The following is a 21,475-nucleotide window of genomic DNA, read 5'->3' as shown; positions in this document are numbered from 1 at the left end:
GAGAAATACTTTAATACTTTAAAGTAACTTTATTTAACTTGTTACTTTAGCATTAACCCTTTTGGACACATAGATAATTCGGCATTATGACCTGTGATCATAATGCATTATAAGCATTATATATATATATATATATATATATATATATATATATATATATATATATATATATATATATATTAAAATAGTATATCTCTATCATTAATAATCTAGTCCTACAATGAAAGTCTGTCACTTTACTTAGAGCGCACAAAGACCTGTTATAATACATTATAATTGACTATAGCTAATATTATATTCAAGACAATAAACACAGCTATTAATGCATTATAATCACAGTTCATGATGCATAATAAACATGGCTATGATGAATTATAGAGTTTTATAAATATGTATAGCCATGTTTATAATGCCTTATGAATGCACTATAATGTAAATATGTTTATAGAGTCTTATAGAGATGACATTTATAGAAAGTGTTACCAATAATTCATATTTACTGATGTGGAAAAATGACTTAAAAAAAAAAACAAAAAACTGGAAGACACTTTCAATGACTGTCATAGAAATGTCATAGATAGCATTTATAAGCCATTATAAACATAGCTATACATATTTTTAAAAATATATATATAATTCATCTTAGCCATGTTTATTATGCATAATAATGAACTGTGAACTATTATAATGCATTAATAGCTGTGTTTATATCATGTTATGCATTAATACCAAGAAACTCAGTCCCAGCTTGCTAAATTATGCATTATGACTAAAAAGCTTCCAACTTATAAACACACCCTCAATAATCCTATAAATATATATATTTAACCGCTCATAAATTATTCTTGTCTTGAATATAATATTTATTATAGTCAATTATAATGTATTATAACAGATCTTTGTGCACTCTAAGTAAAGTGCCAGACTTTCATTGTGGGACTAGATTATTAATGATAGATATATATATATACTATTTTAACATAAATTATATGTATTATGATCACAGGTCATAATGCTTAATAAACATGGCTATAATAAATATTTATAGCCTTGTTTATAATGCCTTATGAATGCATTATAACATGTTATGAATATGGTTATAGAGTCTAATAGAGATGACATGCATAGAAAGTTTTACCAAAAACTGTAATAGTACTCTAAACTGAGGATCACTAAGAATCAGCAGCCAGAGTCTGAGAGAACACTATGTTCTATGTTCTATGTTCATGCTCTTCCTGATTGCTTTTTCTCTCACCTCACTCCTAGTGTGATGTTGTTCAGCACAGGCTTCTGTTAGCTGATGTATCAGAGCTGGGTTGCTGTGCTTTCCTCTGAGTGTGCTTGCTACCAGTGACGCTATATCAGCGGCAGTTGGAAAAGAGATGGTGGCTGACTTCACATGCGTACATTCTTACTAGCACTCGGTCCATAACTAGCTATTGGGGAGTCCAATGAGTGGGTGAAGTAATTGGCCTCTCAAATTGTGGAGAAAATGGGGTGAATTTCTTTAGGTGCAGGGTGAACTGTCATTTTTTTAAAGCATTTTCTTTAAATAAAGATTTTATTTAATAACAGTAGTCTACACTGGAAGGTTCTATTTTATTGGTTGCCATACAGGTTGGTTTATGCGCTCCAAAAAAAAGCACTTAAATTTCCCTCTGAGCTGGTCAAACATCACCTTTTTTTAGCAGGGCTAAACTACTGTTTTTACACGATATCCCATTTGCTACCTTTTTAATTATCTACAGAAAACATTCAAAATGTTCAGAAAATGTAGCGATTTCCTTTTTGAACAAAATTGCAAAGTGAGAAAAAGGGAAAAAAAAAACTAGTGGGAGCCCTCTTAAAATTCTAAACCATTATTCTTAATGTGCACATACACCACATGGTGACACATGCCGGCACTCAAGGACTCGAGCCATTAGAGTGAATCATTTTTATATTACGTTAAAACCAAAATTAAATCAAAACAATCAATAATAGATGACCTGTGACATAAACATTCCACAGATACACATAAATTCAGTATATAAAAAATGCTTATTACTGGGAGGAGGCTGCTTTGGTTCTGTACAACATCACGTCTTGCTCACAAAAATAATCATGAATCATGGGTGTGGTTAATTTTGGGCGTAACATGACATAAACCAATCAGTGTGTCCCTTATCATTTCCCTTAAGAGGCAGGTGAGCTCTGACTTTGGCGCGTTCGTATCCTAACAGTGCAGCACTTTGTGCATCTAAGCAGAGGATACTAACCTGCATGTTCACACTGTGAAGATACGCCAGCATCTCATTTATGGGTAAAGAAAATGTATTTTACTCTTTATTCTGTTTATTGTTGAGTTAAAAGTAGGGTTTGCATGCTGTAGCATGTCCGTGTGTGTGTGTGTGTGTGTGTGTGTGTGTGTTTAATTAGGGGGGGTGTATGAGTTCTGGGCACACCTTTAGGAATGGACTCTGATGATTGACTGTTGTCAGGGTTTAAATCGGTCAGTGGTGCACCTGTGTTTTCCACCACCAAAATAGAAACACACCAAAAATGACCTGACCTGAACACACCTCACTTCCAGACCACTATACCCATTAGTGTAGATTGGCGTGAGCAAGGTGTGAAAACTGACTGTTGATGGGGTGTAAGATAGCAAAGAGCATCAAGACACAGCTTGCACAGAGTGTATGATAGAAGCCCACATTTTGTAGAACTTTCTTCAGACAAGAGTTCTTCATTCTCATTCTGTATGTCATTTTCGTGCTGGCATTTCACGTGCAGTCTACTTTCTAATGCTGTTACCTTTAAAAAAAAAAGATAAGATCAGTGCCAGTTCCTATTTCTCATTTTTCTGCAATACCTTTCATGATGAAGCCCAGGAGAAGCATGTCCCAACCCCACAATTACTTGAAATTAGGTTCCCTCTTGATCCTTTCTCCGGTGCCAAATCATCGCAATGACATTTTGCTTCTTTTTTTCCTGACAATTAAACTGATGCTCTGATCTCTAAATGACTCTGTTACTTTAATAGATCAATTGATTTCTAAAGGCGTCTTTTCTCATATTTGAATACAGAAAAGGGCTTTCAGGAACAGACCTAATCACCGTGGTTGAAAGCTGGTGCTGTCAAGCTGATGATATTTGGGAATTTTAATTAGCTGAGGTGTCACTCACCAGTCTCCTGACTCTAAAGTATAAATAGTTGATACGGTGTTATAGGATGAAACATTGGCATCATTTTCTCTCTAAAGACAACAGGTCTTTAAGTGATTTTGCATTATTTTCCAGTATTTTCTAAGTTTCTAAGTATTTATTTCAGTGTCGTTGTGACCACAGTGGACCAGATCACTTTTTCATTGGAGATTCAAAAAATGCAATAATTATGATGCGCAGTGCTGCACCACTGGCCACCAGCAGGAGTGATTGGTCTGTGGAGGGGAAGAATTATTGGCATTCGGCCCCAAAACTCCAATTCCCAGAATCCTCTTCGGTGGTGAGTGCCAACCAGTCACACCTGTGCAGCATGGTATAAAGCCCAGCTCCAAGCTTTGCATTTTGTCTTGCCTTGTTTGCAGGGTTGAATAGTAACAGAGGATATCAAAAAAGGTGAAAATAGAAAAAAAGATGATTCTGCTCATAATTTTTGTATTAACGTATGATGTGCAACTTTAAAGAAAATATGTTAAAAGAACAACATTTTCTGTACCATTTTAAACAAATTTTCTTGAGCCAAATGTCCAAGACCTGGTCTAAAAAAAAGTGTACAAATATACAGAGACCACTTAAAAAAGATGCGTTTTTTTTATTTTACCAAACTGAAAATCTCTGGAAGATGGATGAACACAAGCCATCAAACAAGCTGAACTATTATCCAAAAGCAGTGTGTAAGACTGGTGGAGGAGAACATGCCAAGATGCATGATTATAAAACAAGGGATATTCCACCAAATATTGTTTTCTGAACTTGGAAGTTTGGGAGAAATGTTGTCTGTAGTTTATAGAATAAAACAACAATGTTAATTTTACTCAAACATATAACTATAGATAGCAAAATCAGAGAAACTGATTCAGAAACTGAAGTGGTCTCTTATTTTTTTTTCCAGAGCTGTACATGACTAGCTGCTAGATGTGGGCAATAAGGCCCTGAAATAATATCAATTTACTGTGAAAAGCGTTAAGGCCATTTTTGTATATTTGTTTAGGCTTATGTTTATATTTTGCACTTTAATGTTGTGGTACATCTTTTTGTTTATTTTGCTGCATTATTACATACAAATACATACGATATATACTGATCAAGCATAACATAATGACCACCTCCTTGTTTCTGCATACATTATCTATTTGTTGCATATGTAAGAACTTTGTAGTTTTAGAATTATTACAGACTGTAGTCCTGTATCTGTTTCTATGTATACTTGTCTATATATATATATATATATATATATATATATATATATATATATATTATTATTATTATTATTTGGGTGGTGAGTTATTCTTATTCTCAGCATTACATTGACACTGGCAAGAACATTGACATGGACTGAGAATAGTCCACTAACAGCATCCTGTAGGCAGTTTCCTGTGGACAGTGAGTGATTAAACACAGTGTTTAAAAACTCCAGCAGCACTGCTGCATCTGATTCACTTACTGTACCAGCACAACACACACTTACACACCACCACCATGCAACATATACTTTAATAATCCACCAAACCCCACAAAACTGAATACTAAAGAGGATGAGAAAATGAGACAATGAGACAGAAGGACTGACTGACTGATAAAAACAAATAATAATGATAGTCATTCTGCAGTCAGTGGCTCATGCTGCTGCCTAACGATCCTCACAGTGAGGATATTCTCATAGGTATGCAGTATTACTGTGAGTCAACACAAACACACAAACAACACAAACAAACAGACACCAGAGTGGTCTGGCTTGATCTCGGTGTGAATAGCCGCCCCTCGGCTTTCTGCTCTGTCTGGAATCTGTCCATGTGTTTGTCTGTCTGTCTTTCTGTTTGTGGGACTTTTTTTTGCATGTTTGTGCATGCATTAACTCACACTTTATATAATATATGTGTGTGTGTGTGCATAACATGACTCCAGTGCAGGTGAGCGTAAAGCAAAAAGAAAAGAAAAGAAAAAAAGAAAAATAAATAATAATGTGATTTCAAACAAGTGACAATTAGATAACACCTTACAAAAAGGTTCAAAATTAACAGTATTTACAGGCAGAATAAAACATTGTTAAAGGTTAAATAATGTTTCAACTAATGATTAATTGACACTAGTTAAGACATTATTAAACATTATTTACTGCTTAAGAATGAATCGAAACAATAGTTAAAAAATGTGTACTAATTAGGGCTGTCAATATTAAAGCGTTAATGCATGCGATTAGTTTGGAATCAGTAATGCATTATTATTTTTATTTTTTTTGCAATTAATTACACTTTTTTTTTCTGGAGTGGTTCGCTTGTGTTGAGAACGTGATCTGGTCTCTATCCGACCCAGCTATAAAATATACTTCTTTTTAATCCAGCTAAACTGCTGATAAATTGCAGTTTAATCTGATACATTAGCAAGAGAATATACTGCTATGACCAAATGCTGTGTCTGCTGCTCCATGCTGTTTACACTCTGAGAGCACGATATGTGCTGTGTTCACTGCTCACAGCCGCAACACTCCGTTTAATACATATGTGCTGCACATCCCATAAAAAAACACTGTGTTTAAAAGCCCAGGGATTAATTTTCTGTGTTTTGTGTTAAAGCAGCTTCACACTGCACAGATAAACGTGCTGGAAAACAGAATCTTTTTGCAAGTTAGTTTCTTGCTCCTGTGCCAGACAGCTCTGACCAATCAGAGGAGACAATGTGCTTGCTTGGTTTATTTGTGCACATTTTGGTGCGTTTAGGTTAATGCCTGTGTGAAAGTAACACTTTCTACTCAGCAAATTAAGTTATAATTTACTATATATATTTACAATAAAGTAAAAAAAAAGAATTACTAATTGACTGACTTTTATTTCTTAAAATAATTATTCTCTTTACTTAGTTGAATAGTTTTTGCCATAATATGGATTAGAACATTACTCAAATAGAGTTATTCACTGAATTTTACCAACTCTACCTCTTCACTACTTTACAGCTGATGCTCTCAAACACTTTAAGAGACAAGAAATTCAAGTAATTAACTCTTGATGGATTCAGCACAGCTGTTAACTGAAAGCTGATTATTCTAGGTGACTCTACCTTATAAATCTGACTAAGAAAGCACTTGTGACATATTTTAGATGAGAGTTTGTATGATGTCTGGATGTTTGGATGTCAGAGTAACGATTCTCCACCTCTTACATTTAAATTCCTGTAACATTATTTAATATAGTGCAGAACTCTCGGCTCTAATTGGCTGTTTTGGTGATAAAAACGCTGCTCTGTGTTCATACTTTAATTGCCGTGTAATGTGGGGTTCCAGGCGCTGCATTTGCATACTGCTGACTTATATGATGCAGTCCTGTTGCATGCAGAACGGAGGGGTTTAACTGCACACTTGCTTTTACTGGCAACCGGGTTAAATTAGAAAACATGTGATCGTGAATATGAAAGGCAGCGGCGCTATCGCTGCGTGATCTCTCAGTTCAGCTCGCTGTGGAGCTCAGGCGGGCTTTGGGTTCTTCGTTTCTTCGTTTTCCCTCTCCCTCGTTCTCCTCTCTCTTTCTCTTTCTCTCTCCTTCGTTCCTTCTCTCCTTCCTGCTCTCTCCTGAGTGTGAGTTAATAAGCCGTGTTGTGTCCTCAGCTGTCTATCATTATAATTATTCATGGGACTTGGTTTGGAGAGCGGAGTGGGAGGTGTCTCTCTCGGTGCAGTCGTTTGATAGTGTGCAGAAGAAAACGCGTCTCATAAACACAAGACACACCTTCCCACTTGCTCCAGGCACTCCACCATCTGCGTAGGTGCGCGGTTAACTGTAGCATGCACGTCTACACACACACACACACACACACTCCTACGCATATACCACATACGTGCTTGCACAATCAGCGTAAGCATGCGAAAGCATTAAAACGTACATTTCCCGCATGCAACTGCTCATGAGCTTGAGAGCAGTCAGCACGTCATGCTGGGAACGTTATGCCTATGGATTTGCACTCGCTGCACATCACCAGGGGACTTCATCATCTCTCCATATGCATTAAAATGCGCACACTCCCTCACTCCATATAAACCCTTTGGTCCACGAAGGTTTGCCATCACACCGAGACCACATGCATGCAGCTTCTACAGATTTACAGCCTTCATACTTATATAAAAGCACTATCAAGCCATTCCCAGGACCCCTTTAGGGAAGTAGGGAAGTAAATTCCATTCCAGCATTTCTGTTTTAATCAGAAGGTTGTGGGTTCACATACCTGTTGGGTGGGAGCTTTGATCTACGAGCGGAATAGACCTGTGAGGTTGTGCTTTTTTTTGTGTGTTTGTAGCTCAAGGGTTTACTTCTAGTGATAGGCAGAGACACATTTATGCAGTTCCAATACAGGTATTCAGCCTTCAAACTAATATAAAAGTATAGCAATATCATTGCTATCATTCTAATATTACATTATTCCTTCTCTAATTGTGAAGTGCTTGGTTCACCTCTAGGATTTTTAAGGATTTTTAATATTTGGAAGCATCTTTTTACGATGTATGAACTTTCATTTATCATATAGAAGCACAATCAAGTTGTTTACCAGCTCCTTTAGTTGCATTTTTGTTGTTTTGTAGTCAGTATGTTGTAGTTTATCAAAGGTTTACTGCTAGTGATAGGCCGAGACACATTTATGCAGTTCCAATACAGGTATTCAGCCTTCAAACTAATATAAAATAAAGCAATGTCATTGCTATCATTCTAATATTACAATATTCCTTCTCTAATTGTGAGGCTATTGGTTCACCTCCATGTTTTAAAAGTAACTGGAGAAAACGTTCATTAGAACTTGAAGGATTTTAGGGTTTTTTAATATTTGGATGCATCTTTTTATAATGTAGGAACTTTTATACTCATGTAGAAACACAATCAAGCTATTTGCCTGCTCCTGTGTGGGCCAAAATTTTATTCCACTATTCCTTTTTTAATCAGAAAGCTTGTGGGTTCACATACCTGTTGGGTGGGAGCTTTGACTTATGAGCAGGATAGACCTGTAAGGTTGTGCATGTTTCTTGTTTCATTTCTGCAGTTCCATTACAGGTATTCAGCATTCATACTAATATAAAAGCACACATAAAATCGTTGCTATCATTCTAAAATTCCAATATTCCTTTTCTAATATTAAAGTTATGGTTCACATCCCTGCTGGGTCAGCTTTAACTTCGGATGGACTTGTGAGCCCTGTGAGGTTTTGAATTATTTTCTATTACTTTCTGAAAAGTCAAACAAACAAAATAACAATTGTTTTTTAGTATTAGTATTTTTAATATTTAAAAATAATTTTCGCAGTCAATGACTTTTATAGTTACATAAACACACTTATGTAAATCAAGTCATTTGCCAGCTCCTTTAAGGGAAGGAATCCCATTCCAAATTACTTGTCTAAGCATTACATTCATTAGGTTTTAGATTCACATCCCAGTTGTGCCAGTTTTGACTTATTAGTGAAATGCACCTCTGAGGTTGTGCATTATTTTGTGTATCGACATTGATGGGCGTGGTGGTCTGAAAGTGAGGTGTGTTCAGGTAAATTTCTGGTGTGTTTTTTTTTATCTTGGCAGCAGCAAACACAGGTGCTCCACTTCCTGATTAAAACCCTGACAACAGTCAATAGTCCATTCCTATAAGTGTGCCCAGTGTGCTACACCCCGCTCATTAAACACACACACATGGACACACTGCATAGCACAAACCTGACTTTTAACTCAACAATAAACAGAATAAAGAAGAAAACAACATTGCTGTTCACTTAAATAAGATGAACCCTTTGATAAAATGCACAAAGCGCTGTGCTGTTAATATAGGAACGCGCCAAAGTCAGAGCACACATGCCTCTTAAAGGGAATGGCAAGTGACACACTGATTGGTTTATTTCACGTTACACCCAAAACACACCCCTGATTAATTAAGAGAATTAGTTCATGCCTTTTGCGCATTTTGAGCCGTGCAGGGGGTATTTTTACCTTCATAATAACAAAGGCACACCGACATGCCCTAAATCCAGGATTACCAGAGGACCCCATTTCCATTCATATTTTTTACTACATATTTGACTAAATAAGAGCAGAATGTTTGGCTTGAAACACTTCCATATTTTTTTTCTACTTTCAATAAACACCATAGCCCCATTTCCATTGGCAGCCATTCATGCCCATGCCAAAACAGTGCCTACACCATGTTTGACAGATTATGGAATATGCTTTACAATTTAGTTTAGTTCTTTGGGTCAGATTCCAGATTTTTTATGTTGCTGTGTCCACCAGTGCATTTCTGTTAGAGACAGCATATTGAGTTTGTCAATGAATCTATCAAATGCAAGTTCAGCACTCGGAATAAACTGATATAACAGCTTCTACTGAACATCAGCTACTGAACATGCTGCCAAAGCATTAGATACTAATACTAACACTCTTGAGAGAGCTTGTTACAAGTCAAGTCAAGCCAAGAGGTTTTTATTGTTATTCAATCTGAGCACAAATACACAGTGGAGCACAATTACTTTACATACAATATTATTTATCTACAGTATACTGTATTTCCAAGGTCACCAGGCTTATGATGTAAATGAAGTGTGCAACAGCATTGTACAGCCTGCATGTACAGAATGTAGTGTTCCTACTGCACCCACTTAACAACCTTGAAATTCAAATGACAGTGGTATTCAGGGAAAAACGGAAATAGAACAAAACCTGTAGGTGGTGAAACTCAAAGGTAAATAACAGAGTGCAGCGGTATGATTGCTGTGAAGAGAAAAGCATGGCGGAGTGAAGTGATTTTCATAACTGCTGTTCATTTTTATCCACAGAAATAAAAAACAGTTTAGTTCTCAGGCTCATACAGATGTTAAAGTCAAGCTACAAAATATCAGCGCTCTTTAGAGATTCATGCACAGGCCGGTTCAGTTCGTAAACAATACAGTAAACAGTTCAGAAAGTGAAGTTATAACGTTAACATCAAATGCCGTAGACAAACTGTGCCGGGCATAAATTACGACTGTCAGTGGTGGTTCCAGATAAAAAGCATCACCTGGATGCTCCAGAGATTTTAACAAAGACTAGCATCACTTCCATTTCCAGCGTCTGCTGTGATCTGTATGTAATTAGCTTCCTGACTGCCAACCTCCGCATGAACTCTTAACTTGTTATAGTAAAGTGTTATTCTGCTGTACTCTCATTTTAAACTTTTATTCTGACATTTCTTTGGAAGTTTTTGTCTCACTTTGTTTCCTTCTGTGCTCTAAGCTTGCTCTTTAGGTGCCAGTAGAAGATTACTTTCTTAAAAAAGTGTGATTTTAAGCCATTTCAAGCTAGTTTGGTACATTTGGTCTAGTTTATAAAAAATGCAAAGTCCTAAAAATAAATCCATAACTACAGCATATAGGCAAAAGTATTGGGATACCTGCTAATGTACTGTTTGTTTTTTTTTTAAATAAAGATATTTAAAAAATAGTTTATGCTGCTTTTGTTGCAGTAACTGTCTCTCAGATGTGAGGATTGGATTGCTTTCCTTAAAAAGAGCATTCGTGAGGTCATGATGGTTAAAATATCATATACCACTTAATATGATGAGTTTCTTTGATTTTACCGAATTGAAAACCTCTTGAATATAATCAAGAGAAAGACGGATGATCACAAGCCATCAAACCAAGCTGAACTGCTTGAATTTTTTTGCACCAGGAGTAAAGCAGCATAAAGTTATCCAAAAGCAGTGTGTAAGACTGGTGGAGGAGAACATGCCAAGATGCATGATTATAAAAAACTGAAAACTGTGATTACAAACCAGGGTTATTCCACCAAATATTGATTTCTGAACTCTTTAAACTTTATGAATATAAACTTGTTTTCTTTGTATTATTTGAGGTCTGAAAGCTCCGCATCTTTTTTGTTATTTCAGCCATTTCTCATTTTCTGCAAATAAATGCTCTAAATGACAATAATTTTATTTGGAATTTGGGGGAAATGTTGTCTGTAGTTTATAGAACAAAACAACAGTGTTTATTTTACTCAAACATATATCTATAAATATCAAAATCAGACAAACTGAATCAGAAACTGAAGTGGTCTCTTAATTTTGTTCTCTATTTTTTTTTCCAGAGCTGTATCTGTAACTATTAATATGATCCCATGCTGGATGTCTGTCACTTTAATTAGAGTGTACAATGACACATAATAATATATTATAACTGAATATAATACATTATAATATTCAACATAAGTAAGAATAGCATGCTTTGTTGAGATTCTTGATATTGATATATAACATCTTATAAACTAAGCCAATGGTGCATTAAAATCACAGTTCATAATGCATAATAAACACAGCTATAATGTCTTACACATTTAAAAAAAATATTTATGTTCATAGAGCCTAAAAGACATGACATTCATAGAAAGTGTTTTCCAATATGTTGTTGTTGTTGTTGTTGTTTTGTGTACTAAGCAATTTAGATTTTTTTTTTCTTTTTGTATTTTTTATGCAAAATAATGTGATTGGTTCATCTTCTTGTTTACAGAATGTTCTAAACACCCATTTGCTCTTCCCCATAGATGCATAATGCACCCTGACAATTTTTTTATGTTTTTATTTTTATTTATTTTTTTTATTTCTGTAAATGCGCAATAGCCCAATTTACTGAACATTTGTTCTAATCAATGCAGAGTGCTCAGATCAGTGCACAAAGTGTACTTCAGCCTGCGTTGCTAAAAATATTCTCCCATTGAGAAAAGTGCATCCTGTATAAAACACGTGACATGCCCAGTAATAGTAATAGCCACTGCTTATTATGGTTTGATGCCATGATCACATATCATACACTCTGTGTGCGAGGTAGGTTGCTATGTTCATTGTCCCTGTCAACAGTCTATTTTTAATGCTCTGCACCCAGGCAATCTACACTGATGGGTGTGAGGTCTGGAAGTTAGGTGTATTCAAGTACATTTCTGGCATGTTTCTGTCTTGGCAGTGGAAAACACAGATGCACCACTGACTGATTTAAACCCTGACAACAGTCAGTAGTCACTCTTTCATACCTATCTTATCTACGCAGGTGCACAGTGCATGAGGCATGTGCTCAGCACACACATACCTCGGTTCGATACAGCTTTTACATCAACAATAAACAGTATACCAAATAAAATAACATTGAGGTTCCTGTAAATGACCTGCAGGTCAGTTTTTTCTGCTTATACATACAAATCGCAGTGCTGTTAAGATAAGAATGCGCCAAAGTCAGAGCTCATCTGGCTCTTAAAGAAAATTACAAGTGATACATTGATTGAGTTATTCCCTCTTACACCCAAAACACACCCTTGGTTAATTAAGAGAATTAGTTGTGTCTGTATGATATCAAAGACACCAAAACGCCCTAAATCCAGCTGCATGATGCACAATTGAAGACTCACCAATAGATTGCTATAGTAGGGCCCAAAGTGTCAAAACATTTAATGCACCAATAATTGTTGGAATTGAATAAAATGGATGGCTGTCAGAAGGCCTAGATCAGGGGTGTCAAAGGGCCACATAGGCATAATGGATGTCCTCAAAGGGCCAAATGTAACAAATAAATGTAACAAATGTAACCAAATGTAATATAAAATCAGTATAATTACTCATTATCGTTAAATAACTCTGATTGTATTACTTATTCAATTAAAACATTACAGTTGCATGGAAAAAAAATATGTTTGCTTGTTGCTCTGTTATAAATCCTTTTTTATGTCATGTTAGGAAATCCACAATCCACAAACTACATCAATCACGGATAAAGAAAAATAACATCAAACACAGGTTATAGTAACTTTGATCAAAACGTTTGACATACTAATAAGTGGCTTAATTAGTATGAAATCCAAAATTGTGAGCTGCTAAGAATGTGTAGCATTTGATGTAGCATTTACATTTTTTTTTTTTTATTGCAACAGTCTTACATCAAACTAATGAGATTTTTAATTACAATAAACATTTGTCTGCAAAAATTACGGCAGCATTTCCATATCAGTGACTACTCTGCAGTGTAGTGGCGGTAAGCCGTAACTTTACGGATAACACAATCGACATGCATTGTTGGAAATGTAGTTTTTGGTCAAAACACACTTCTGACCTGTTCATTTTTTAGACACTAAGATCTTTCAAGCTCTTGCACTGTGTGCCTTGAGTTTGACACATATGGTCTAGATGGTGGGCAATTCATGGATTAATGATGCACCATCACTCAAAGTCAAAGTCTGTCAACTGGGCACAATGTTTTTGAGTGTGTCGTAGAGACATGTCTAGCAGTGAATGATATCTCACCAAGAGGTGCACCATCCAATAATCAATAACATATGTAATATCTGCCTTATTTTATCAAATAGTCTGTTTTTAAGGTAAAGTTTTAGGAAAAAGACTTAGTTTGAGTCCAAAAGTTCATCGTCTGTGGTTGTTCTCTCTTTTTTTCAGCCTGACTGATCAGTTTATTGTGTCTCATCACCAAAATCTGCCACACACAATTGCATTCATTTTCAAATACCTCTCCACTCATTCCTGACGCCTCATATGTGTCGGACCATTCCTCACACAGGTTAGCAAACGTTTTGAGAGGGCTGCCAGATGTGGTTATAGAATGAGTGAGAGAGAAAAAGAGAGAGAGAGAGAGAGAAGGACAGAGATAGAAGCTTGTTAGGTTGATGCTCTGGTTAAGTGGTTTGCTTTCAGTGCTGCAGGCTGGAGGTATTAGATAGGACTCATCTGCTGTGTGCTCTAAGTGCCAGTGCCTCACCTTAATTCCCCCATTAAATGCCCATCTGTGGGAATGGGCTCGTAAGCGCTGCTGAAAGTGCACAGCACAGCCAGACAGCCTGAATGAGACTGGCCTGCGCTCAAACCAGACTAATTTAATCTAATGATCTTCTCTCTTTTTCTCCTCTTCCTTCACCCTTTTCTTTCTCTTCTCCCCCTCATGTCTTGATCTTATAATCATGTTCTCCTACTCCTTTCTCCTGCCATTCCACACTCGTCCAATTCTCCTCGTCCTCTGTCTTCTTCTCCTCCTTATTCTTTCATTTCTGCCCCTCTGAAACCTCTCCTCTCTGTCTTTTTAGCTTTCTTTGCCAGTTGTCTTTGTGCCACTCTATCTTTTCGTTCATTTCCCATACCTTATGTCTCCTTTGTAACCCTAAATCCTGTATCCTTGCTTTTGAGCATCATCCTTTCATTTTGGAAGGAGCTGAGTTGCAATGCATTATGGGCCCTTTCTTGTCTTAATAACAAGAATAAAGTAATTAGATTACTCTGTGTGTAATATATTTATATAATATATGAGTTTCACATTTTTACTAAATTACTGAAATAAAGCATCTTTTCAATAATATTCTATTTTTTTTAATGTACCGGTATGTTCAAATTGTGCCCAATTGTATCATTGTTCTGATGTCATGTGACTTACAAGAGAGTTACAAGGTTACTGGGGTAAATTTGGTGTTTTGGATATTTTGGAAGCATCTCATACTTTTTCATACAGCATTTTCCCAGAACAGGTTCCGTTTGAAACAAGACTAGAATTTTTTTTTATGTTTTTTTTTACAGTAAAAAATGGGCCATAATCCACTGAAAGTGCATCAAACTGAGAGAATGCAAAAGTTATTGTAATTGGAAAATATTTTAGCTAAAATAATTGTTTCTCTATCTTGGAAAATAACAAATATGCCAGGTATAGATAAATGTTTCCGGGAACTACCCACAAAATTACTTGCTATCAAAGGTAAATATTCATCTTTTCATAATATGTAAGGCCCATTCAGTATGACTTTTTGAGTCATGAGAATTTAGATTTAACTCATATGTTGCAAGAACCTAAGATCATATATCTTCTGCAAAGTTTGTAACCTCTATTAGACTCTTTAAACACATTCATAACGTATTATAATGCATTCATAAGGCGTTACAAACATAAAACACAAAAATGCATAACCCATTATAGCCATGTTTATAATGCATTATGACATGCATATGTATAAATAAACTTTAATAAACTAGTCCCACAATGAAAGTCTGTCACTTTAGTTGGAGTGCACAGAGACCACATACATTATGAGTGACTATATGTAATATTATATTTAAGACAAGTATAATTCATGAGTGGATAAAAATATATGTAGAGAATTATTCATAGTGTGTTTATAAGAAGGAAGCTTCTTTTAGTCATAATGCATAATTCTGCAAGCTGGGATTGAGTTTCTTTCTTGGTATTGATGTATAACTTGTTATAAACAGTTATTAATGCAATAAACATGGTTATGATGGGTTATACATTTATAGAAATACAGTACGTATAACTATGTATATAATACCTTATGAATTCATTATAATGTGTTATAAGCAGGTTCATAGAGTCTAATAGGGTTGACATTCTTAAAAAGTGTTAGCCAAATTATGCAAGTAATGCAAGGGAAAAAAAAGATTTGATGACCATAATACCCTTACAAGAATCAAATCAACTTTCTTTCTTTCTTTTTTTCTTTCTTTCTTTTTTTTTTTTCTTAATGAGTTTTGTGTTTTGAACAGTATTATAAGCATTTAAATAAAGAAAATGTTGTGGGTTTCTTTGGCAGCTTGTTCTGCCATATTGCCAGTGATTTTGTAACCCTCTGTTTGGACTATTCCTCTGAAAATCTTCACCCTACCCCTACCTTTATCTCAACAAGAATTAGGACACCCTTACCCTAAGTGTGAATGTGCAAAATTAAGGGATAGGGCTGAGATGTAGGGGCAAATAAGACACTTTTTACCCATCCCGAACACTAATCTTGCCTTTCTCTCTCGTTTTCTCTCTCAGACAGCACGGCCAGTATCGTAGCGCGGCGGCGGCGGTTCCACAGGCTGACTCAGGAGCTGTACGAGTTGCCGGTGGTGGTGTGGGATGGAGGCGAGCCGCTCCTGAGCAGCACCAGCACTCTCACGCTGCGGGTGTGCCCGTGCCAGCGTGGCTCCAGGCTGAAGATCTGCCAGAGCGAGGCCTTCCTCTCCTCCGCCGGCCTCAGCACTGGAGCGCTCATCGCCATCCTGCTGTGTGTGCTCATACTGCTTGGTGAGTTTCCTGTGTTTACACCTGATGCAGCTCTGCTTTTACACTCTACTGCCATAACATGTGCATAACTGTGCTTTGGGCTACATTTACACAGCAGGTAAAACCGGTCTATACCTGATTTTTCTTATTAAATTCAATGTTTAGTCTTTTTAATGTGCCCTATAGCAAGGGGTTGGCAATAGGTGGCTCGCAAAATTGTTTGAACTATAATGAATGATAATGAAAAAAAATATATATATAAATAAATAAATAAAATGTCTCTCTGGCCAGCTTTTGTTTATATTCCTCCCCCCTGTCTCTCTGTCGCACTTGGCGTGACTTTAGTGTTCACCTGTTTTTTGTTTTACTACTCTTTCTTGGGCTCCCTAATTCCTCATAAGGGCATTTTTTTTTCCTGGCTGCGTCCCAATTCACTAGCCGGGGCAGCAGTAGTGTATTGAACCACAACCCTGATGACTCAGGTTCGATCCTGTGTGAGGAGCTGTGTGTTTGTGTTGTATTTATTTGTTTATTTCCTACTATTTTCCTACTTTGAGATGAACTGTCCTGCAATTAGGATCAACAACCCTCTGGGCTGGAGAGCTACTAGTCTCTAGCACACCATCCCATTGTACTTCACTTTAGCACAGTGTAAGTAATCTTGGCATAAATTATTGCGATGGGAGTGGCTACTTTATTTACACACTGCGCTCACCCCAAAAAAATGTCTTATAACCCAGTCAATGTTAGTAAGCACGAGCGGTAATACACGAGAGGGAGTGCTATAATGTGTAATATTGGCACTGCTGTGCTGCGGTCGTAGATCAGCACAGTAGTGCCAGTATTATACATTATAGCACGAGCCTTGTGTGTATTGCAATTATACCACAGCTCCTTTATCGCTGTTTATTGAAAGAGATAAGAGAAAGAAAGAAAGAAAGAAAGAAAGAAAGAAAATCTGTTTGGTTATAAACATTCCACAAGTAAAACAAAGTTCCATTGCTGCTCTGTTTGTAGTTGCGCTATTTGGTTTGTAAGTGCTGCATCGTTGCTAGAGTTTCGGTTACGGTGCATTACCGGCTGATAATGGCATTCATAGAATGCCTCTCAGCCAAACACTTTCCAGGGTCGAAACTAACTGCGGTATATTAGGCATACATTTATTGGATACAACAAAGAGAACCGCTTAGATATATAAAGTGTTATTGCCTAGTTGGTAAAATCTAATTGAGCTCTAAACTTTTTGTAGTCTAATCGGCTGTATTTGGTTAAATGCTAACTGTGCTCTAGAATGCGTAAAGGATGACTGGTTACAACAGATAGTATTAGAGTATTAGAGTCTTAGTATCTATGAGTATTAGAGTGGCTGATTCCTATTGATGCCTGAATTCTTGGCCCCGGTGTGAACCTCGTTTTCCTGTTTTTCCTCAGCTGGCCCTCCAACGTGAGCTCGTCCTGAATAATTTAATTGCTTAAGCCTTTTTATCCATTGATTTGTCTTTTGCTTTGTGCTTTCTTGACCGCTTAATTCTGTTGACAGTACTCACAGAGGAGTTTTCCCTTCTGTTTCTTACTAGCAGACATTAAAGCTTTGCAGGAATTCATTGCGTATTCTTTCATTTTAACCTTTAAACTCTTATCTTTAGTTGAGCTGCAGAAAGTCTCATTTGCATGTCTGACTACGCTAACCTTTAATTGCTCTACACCTCTAACCTCCCAGTGATTAAATAGCAGTCTAAATATAAGTTATTGTGCCGGACCTCACCCCCACGTTAACCAAAAACTTAACCTTTCATCCTTCAAGCTGCGACCCTTCTGCGGAAGGTCTGCGGCGATCAATGTCCAGTTTATTCACGGGTTCCGAAGCGTTTAACCCTGGATATTTACGCTCAGACTCCGAAAGTGCAAGTAGACAATGTGCAATGTGATCTATTGGATCTATATGTTACCAGCAGCGAGGCAGCTCTTTTAAGGTCATGACCTTATTAAAGTTATCTGATTTATATAGGTTTTCTTCTTGCTTTTATCACTTTCTGAATCCCACAGTATTTGGGATATCAACACCATTCCAATACTAAATTATTTACTCTGATTGTGTGTGAATATAAAGCTCTGGAAAAAAATAAAAAATAAAACATAAGAGACCACTTAAAAATGATGAGAATTTTACCACATTTAAAACCTCTAGAATATAATCAAGAGGAAGATGGATGATCACAAGCCATCAAACCAAGCTGAACTGTTTGAATTTTTGCACCAGGAGTAAAGGCATAAAGTTATCTAAAAGCAGTGTGTAAGACTGGTGGAGAAGAACATGCCAAAATGCATGAAAACTGTGATTAAAAACCAGTGTTATTCCACCAAGTATTGATTTCTGGACTCTTAAAACTTTATCAATATTAACTTTTTTTCTTTGCATTGTTTTTGTTATTTTAACCATTTCAAATTTTCTGCAAATATAAATGCTCTAAATGACAATATTTTTGTTTGGAATTTAAAAGAAATGTTGTCTGTAGTTTATAGAATTTAGGATACTCTAAATTGCCCAGAAAATGTAATATTCTAAATTGATTTTTATTTGTATGTATTGATATGTGTATTGTATAGGATTGTGTGTGTGTGTGTGTGTGTGTGTGTGTGTGTATAAAATGTATTTATGACTGTGCCCAGATATGGATTGCCACTCTGTCCTTGGTAAATGCTGTAGTGCCCAATGCAGTCCTTCAGGTAGACGGTTGTTTCTGGTTGAGAGTACGCTGTGTGCTATTGGCTGCCGCTTTTCACTGTTGTGTGGATGAGTGCTGAGTGTTAATGGTTGTATGTAAATTGTAAAGCATCATTGGGTTTCTAGAAAGGCGCTATATAAGTGTAACTTCATTCATTCATTCATTCATTTATTCATGTATGTCCCAACCACCCTTTATTCATCCTATTTTAAACAAGCATGGTAAAACTGGTGCATTATGAATGAGTGCTCTTTCCACCCAGTCAGAACTTTAATATTGTTTTCTATATCTAATAAATGAGCATAGTCTTGTAGCTTACATAGAGATTCATCTGAGAACATAAAGCCTGTAGCTTATTCTGAACCTGGGTTAGGAAGCCTAGAATACTGGGTTAGCTGTGATGCTAACAGCTGGGCTAAAGCCACAATGAAAACAGACACAGCAGACCAACGTCAGAACTGTTGGAGTGGTACAGCCACATTGCTGACAGTCAGCCTTGGCAGGTTTGAAGCAGGTTAGCTGTGATGCTCACTGTTTTTCTGAGCTGGATTACTCACTGATGGTTCTTAACAGTGTTTATGAACCCCTGTGTTTAATTAGAGTGATCCCATGCTGTTTATTTTAGTTTTATGTTTTTAGGGTGGTTGCAATATTGTACTTGATTTTAGTCCATACTATACAGTCCAATAATGATAGAAATGAAATAAAAGTCACAGAAAAACAGAAAATTAATTTATTCATCCGCACTCAACTATTTGTCTTTTTTTCATCCCTTATTCCTCTTGCTTTAGTTGTGCAACCGTTCTGTGTTTCCATCAGGAAATGCCTAGTCATTTCTCGTTACTACTGTCTTTCATTAGTGCTGACCTGGAAACTTCTCACTGCTTTAACACCAGTGAAACAGTTGATGCCATTTAATACACAAGACGTTTAATTAGAACTGCTGTGAGAAACAACAGTGTACCTGCAAAGAGAGGGCAGATTCTGACATGAAGGCCCAATGCCCAACATAAATAATCCTTCCTGTTGAGCTCACCACACACCACACAGCAGTGCTAGGATTGCGGTAAGGTTTCTGGTTGTGTGTGTGTATATATATGTGTGTATATGTGTGTGTAGTGAAGACAGCGCTGTTATTGTCCCTGAACAGTCAGGCATGAAGGTTATACATATTCATATCCAGCATTTAGACTGAGGCATATACACAATGGGTCATCAGCTGGGGAGGCAAGGGGCAGCACCTGAATTCTAATAACTAGATAAACAAAAAGCATAAAAACGCTCGAGGTGGAGAGATAAAGACTGACACATCAGAGAGAGAGAGAGAGAGACAGAGAGGGAGGGAGGGAGGGAGGCTTAAGAGGTAAACAAAGGGAGGAGCACAGAGAGAGAGATAGAGAGAGGGGGAACGAGTGAATGAAGGAGAGAGATGGAATGAATCAGCAGGACATAAATAGAAATTAAAAAGGATGAGTTAAGGGTGATTAGGATAGTTTTTGAGCTTTTTTGAAGGATAAAAATTACAGCCAAACAAATTAGAGTTTGAAAGTTTGGAATTTTCTATATTTTTGGATAAATATGATTGAAAAAAACATTGTCATATTTTCACACAAGTCCTAAAAATATATAAAGACAAATATTACCCTTTTCATCTAAACCCCTAAAGTTCTAATTTGGTCTAATCCATCAAACAAAACATTCTTACAATAGATTTCTGGCTTGTCCAGTGGATCTTTCACAAACTGCACTTGAGCAGCAATGTTGTTTTTGGACATTTTTAACATTAGCCAATGTGAAAGAGGCCTTCAGTTGCTTAGAAGTAACCCTGAAGTCCTTTGTTACCTTGCTGACTATTACAGGCCTTGCTTTTGGAGTGATCGTTGTTGGTTGACCACTCCTGGGGATGTTCTGGACAATGTTACTGAATTTCCTTTATTTGTACACTGTAGTCTGTCTGCCTGTGGATTAATTGTTGAAATCCAAACTCTTTAGAGATGGTTTTGTAAACTTTTACAACCTGTTGAGCATCAACAACTCTTTTACTGAGGTTTGTGCCATAATAAACTTCCACAAACATGTGTTGTAAAGAGAAGACTTTGATAGATCCCTGTTTTTTTTTTTAATAAAACAGGCCCCGCCCACTCACACCTAATTGTCATCGCACTGGCTGAAAAAAAAAAACACTTAAAATTAACTGCTAATCCTAGAACTTCACATACTTTTTCACCTACAAATATGTAATATTGAATTATTTACCCTTATTAAATAAATTGTCAAGTATACATTTTTGTCTAATTTGTTAACCTGGGTTATATTGACTTACTTTAAGATGTTTTATGTCATATTTATCCATAAACATAAAAAAATATTAAAGGGTTCACAAACTTTTAAACACCACTGTATGTCCCAATCACCTTTAATTCATCCTATTAAAAAATATATATATTTTATAGTTTTATACATAGTTTTATCAGTCTTGTAGTTTACCTAGAGATTCATCTGAGAATACAAAGCCC

General features: G+C 36.4%; 1 protein-coding gene across 2 annotated transcripts in view; it reads left to right on the top strand.

The window, feature by feature from the left end:
* Positions 1-21,475, top strand: part of LOC103028344 (cadherin-18) — a 379,608-nt gene that overhangs the window by 349,123 nt on the left and 9,010 nt on the right. For both annotated transcript variants that reach the window (XM_049464277.1, XM_049464276.1), the window contains one exon: positions 16,003-16,254. In XM_049464277.1, the coding sequence (XP_049320234.1) occupies positions 16,003-16,254 (252 nt within the window). The remainder of the gene's footprint in view (positions 1-16,002; positions 16,255-21,475) is intronic.

The sequence above is a fragment of the Astyanax mexicanus genome, chromosome 15 (genome assembly GCF_023375975.1).
Source record: "Astyanax mexicanus isolate ESR-SI-001 chromosome 15, AstMex3_surface, whole genome shotgun sequence".
NCBI lineage: Eukaryota > Metazoa > Chordata > Actinopteri > Characiformes > Acestrorhamphidae > Astyanax > Astyanax mexicanus.
The sequence above is the reverse complement of the archived record's forward strand: the minus strand, read 5'-3'. Positions and strand labels throughout refer to the sequence as shown.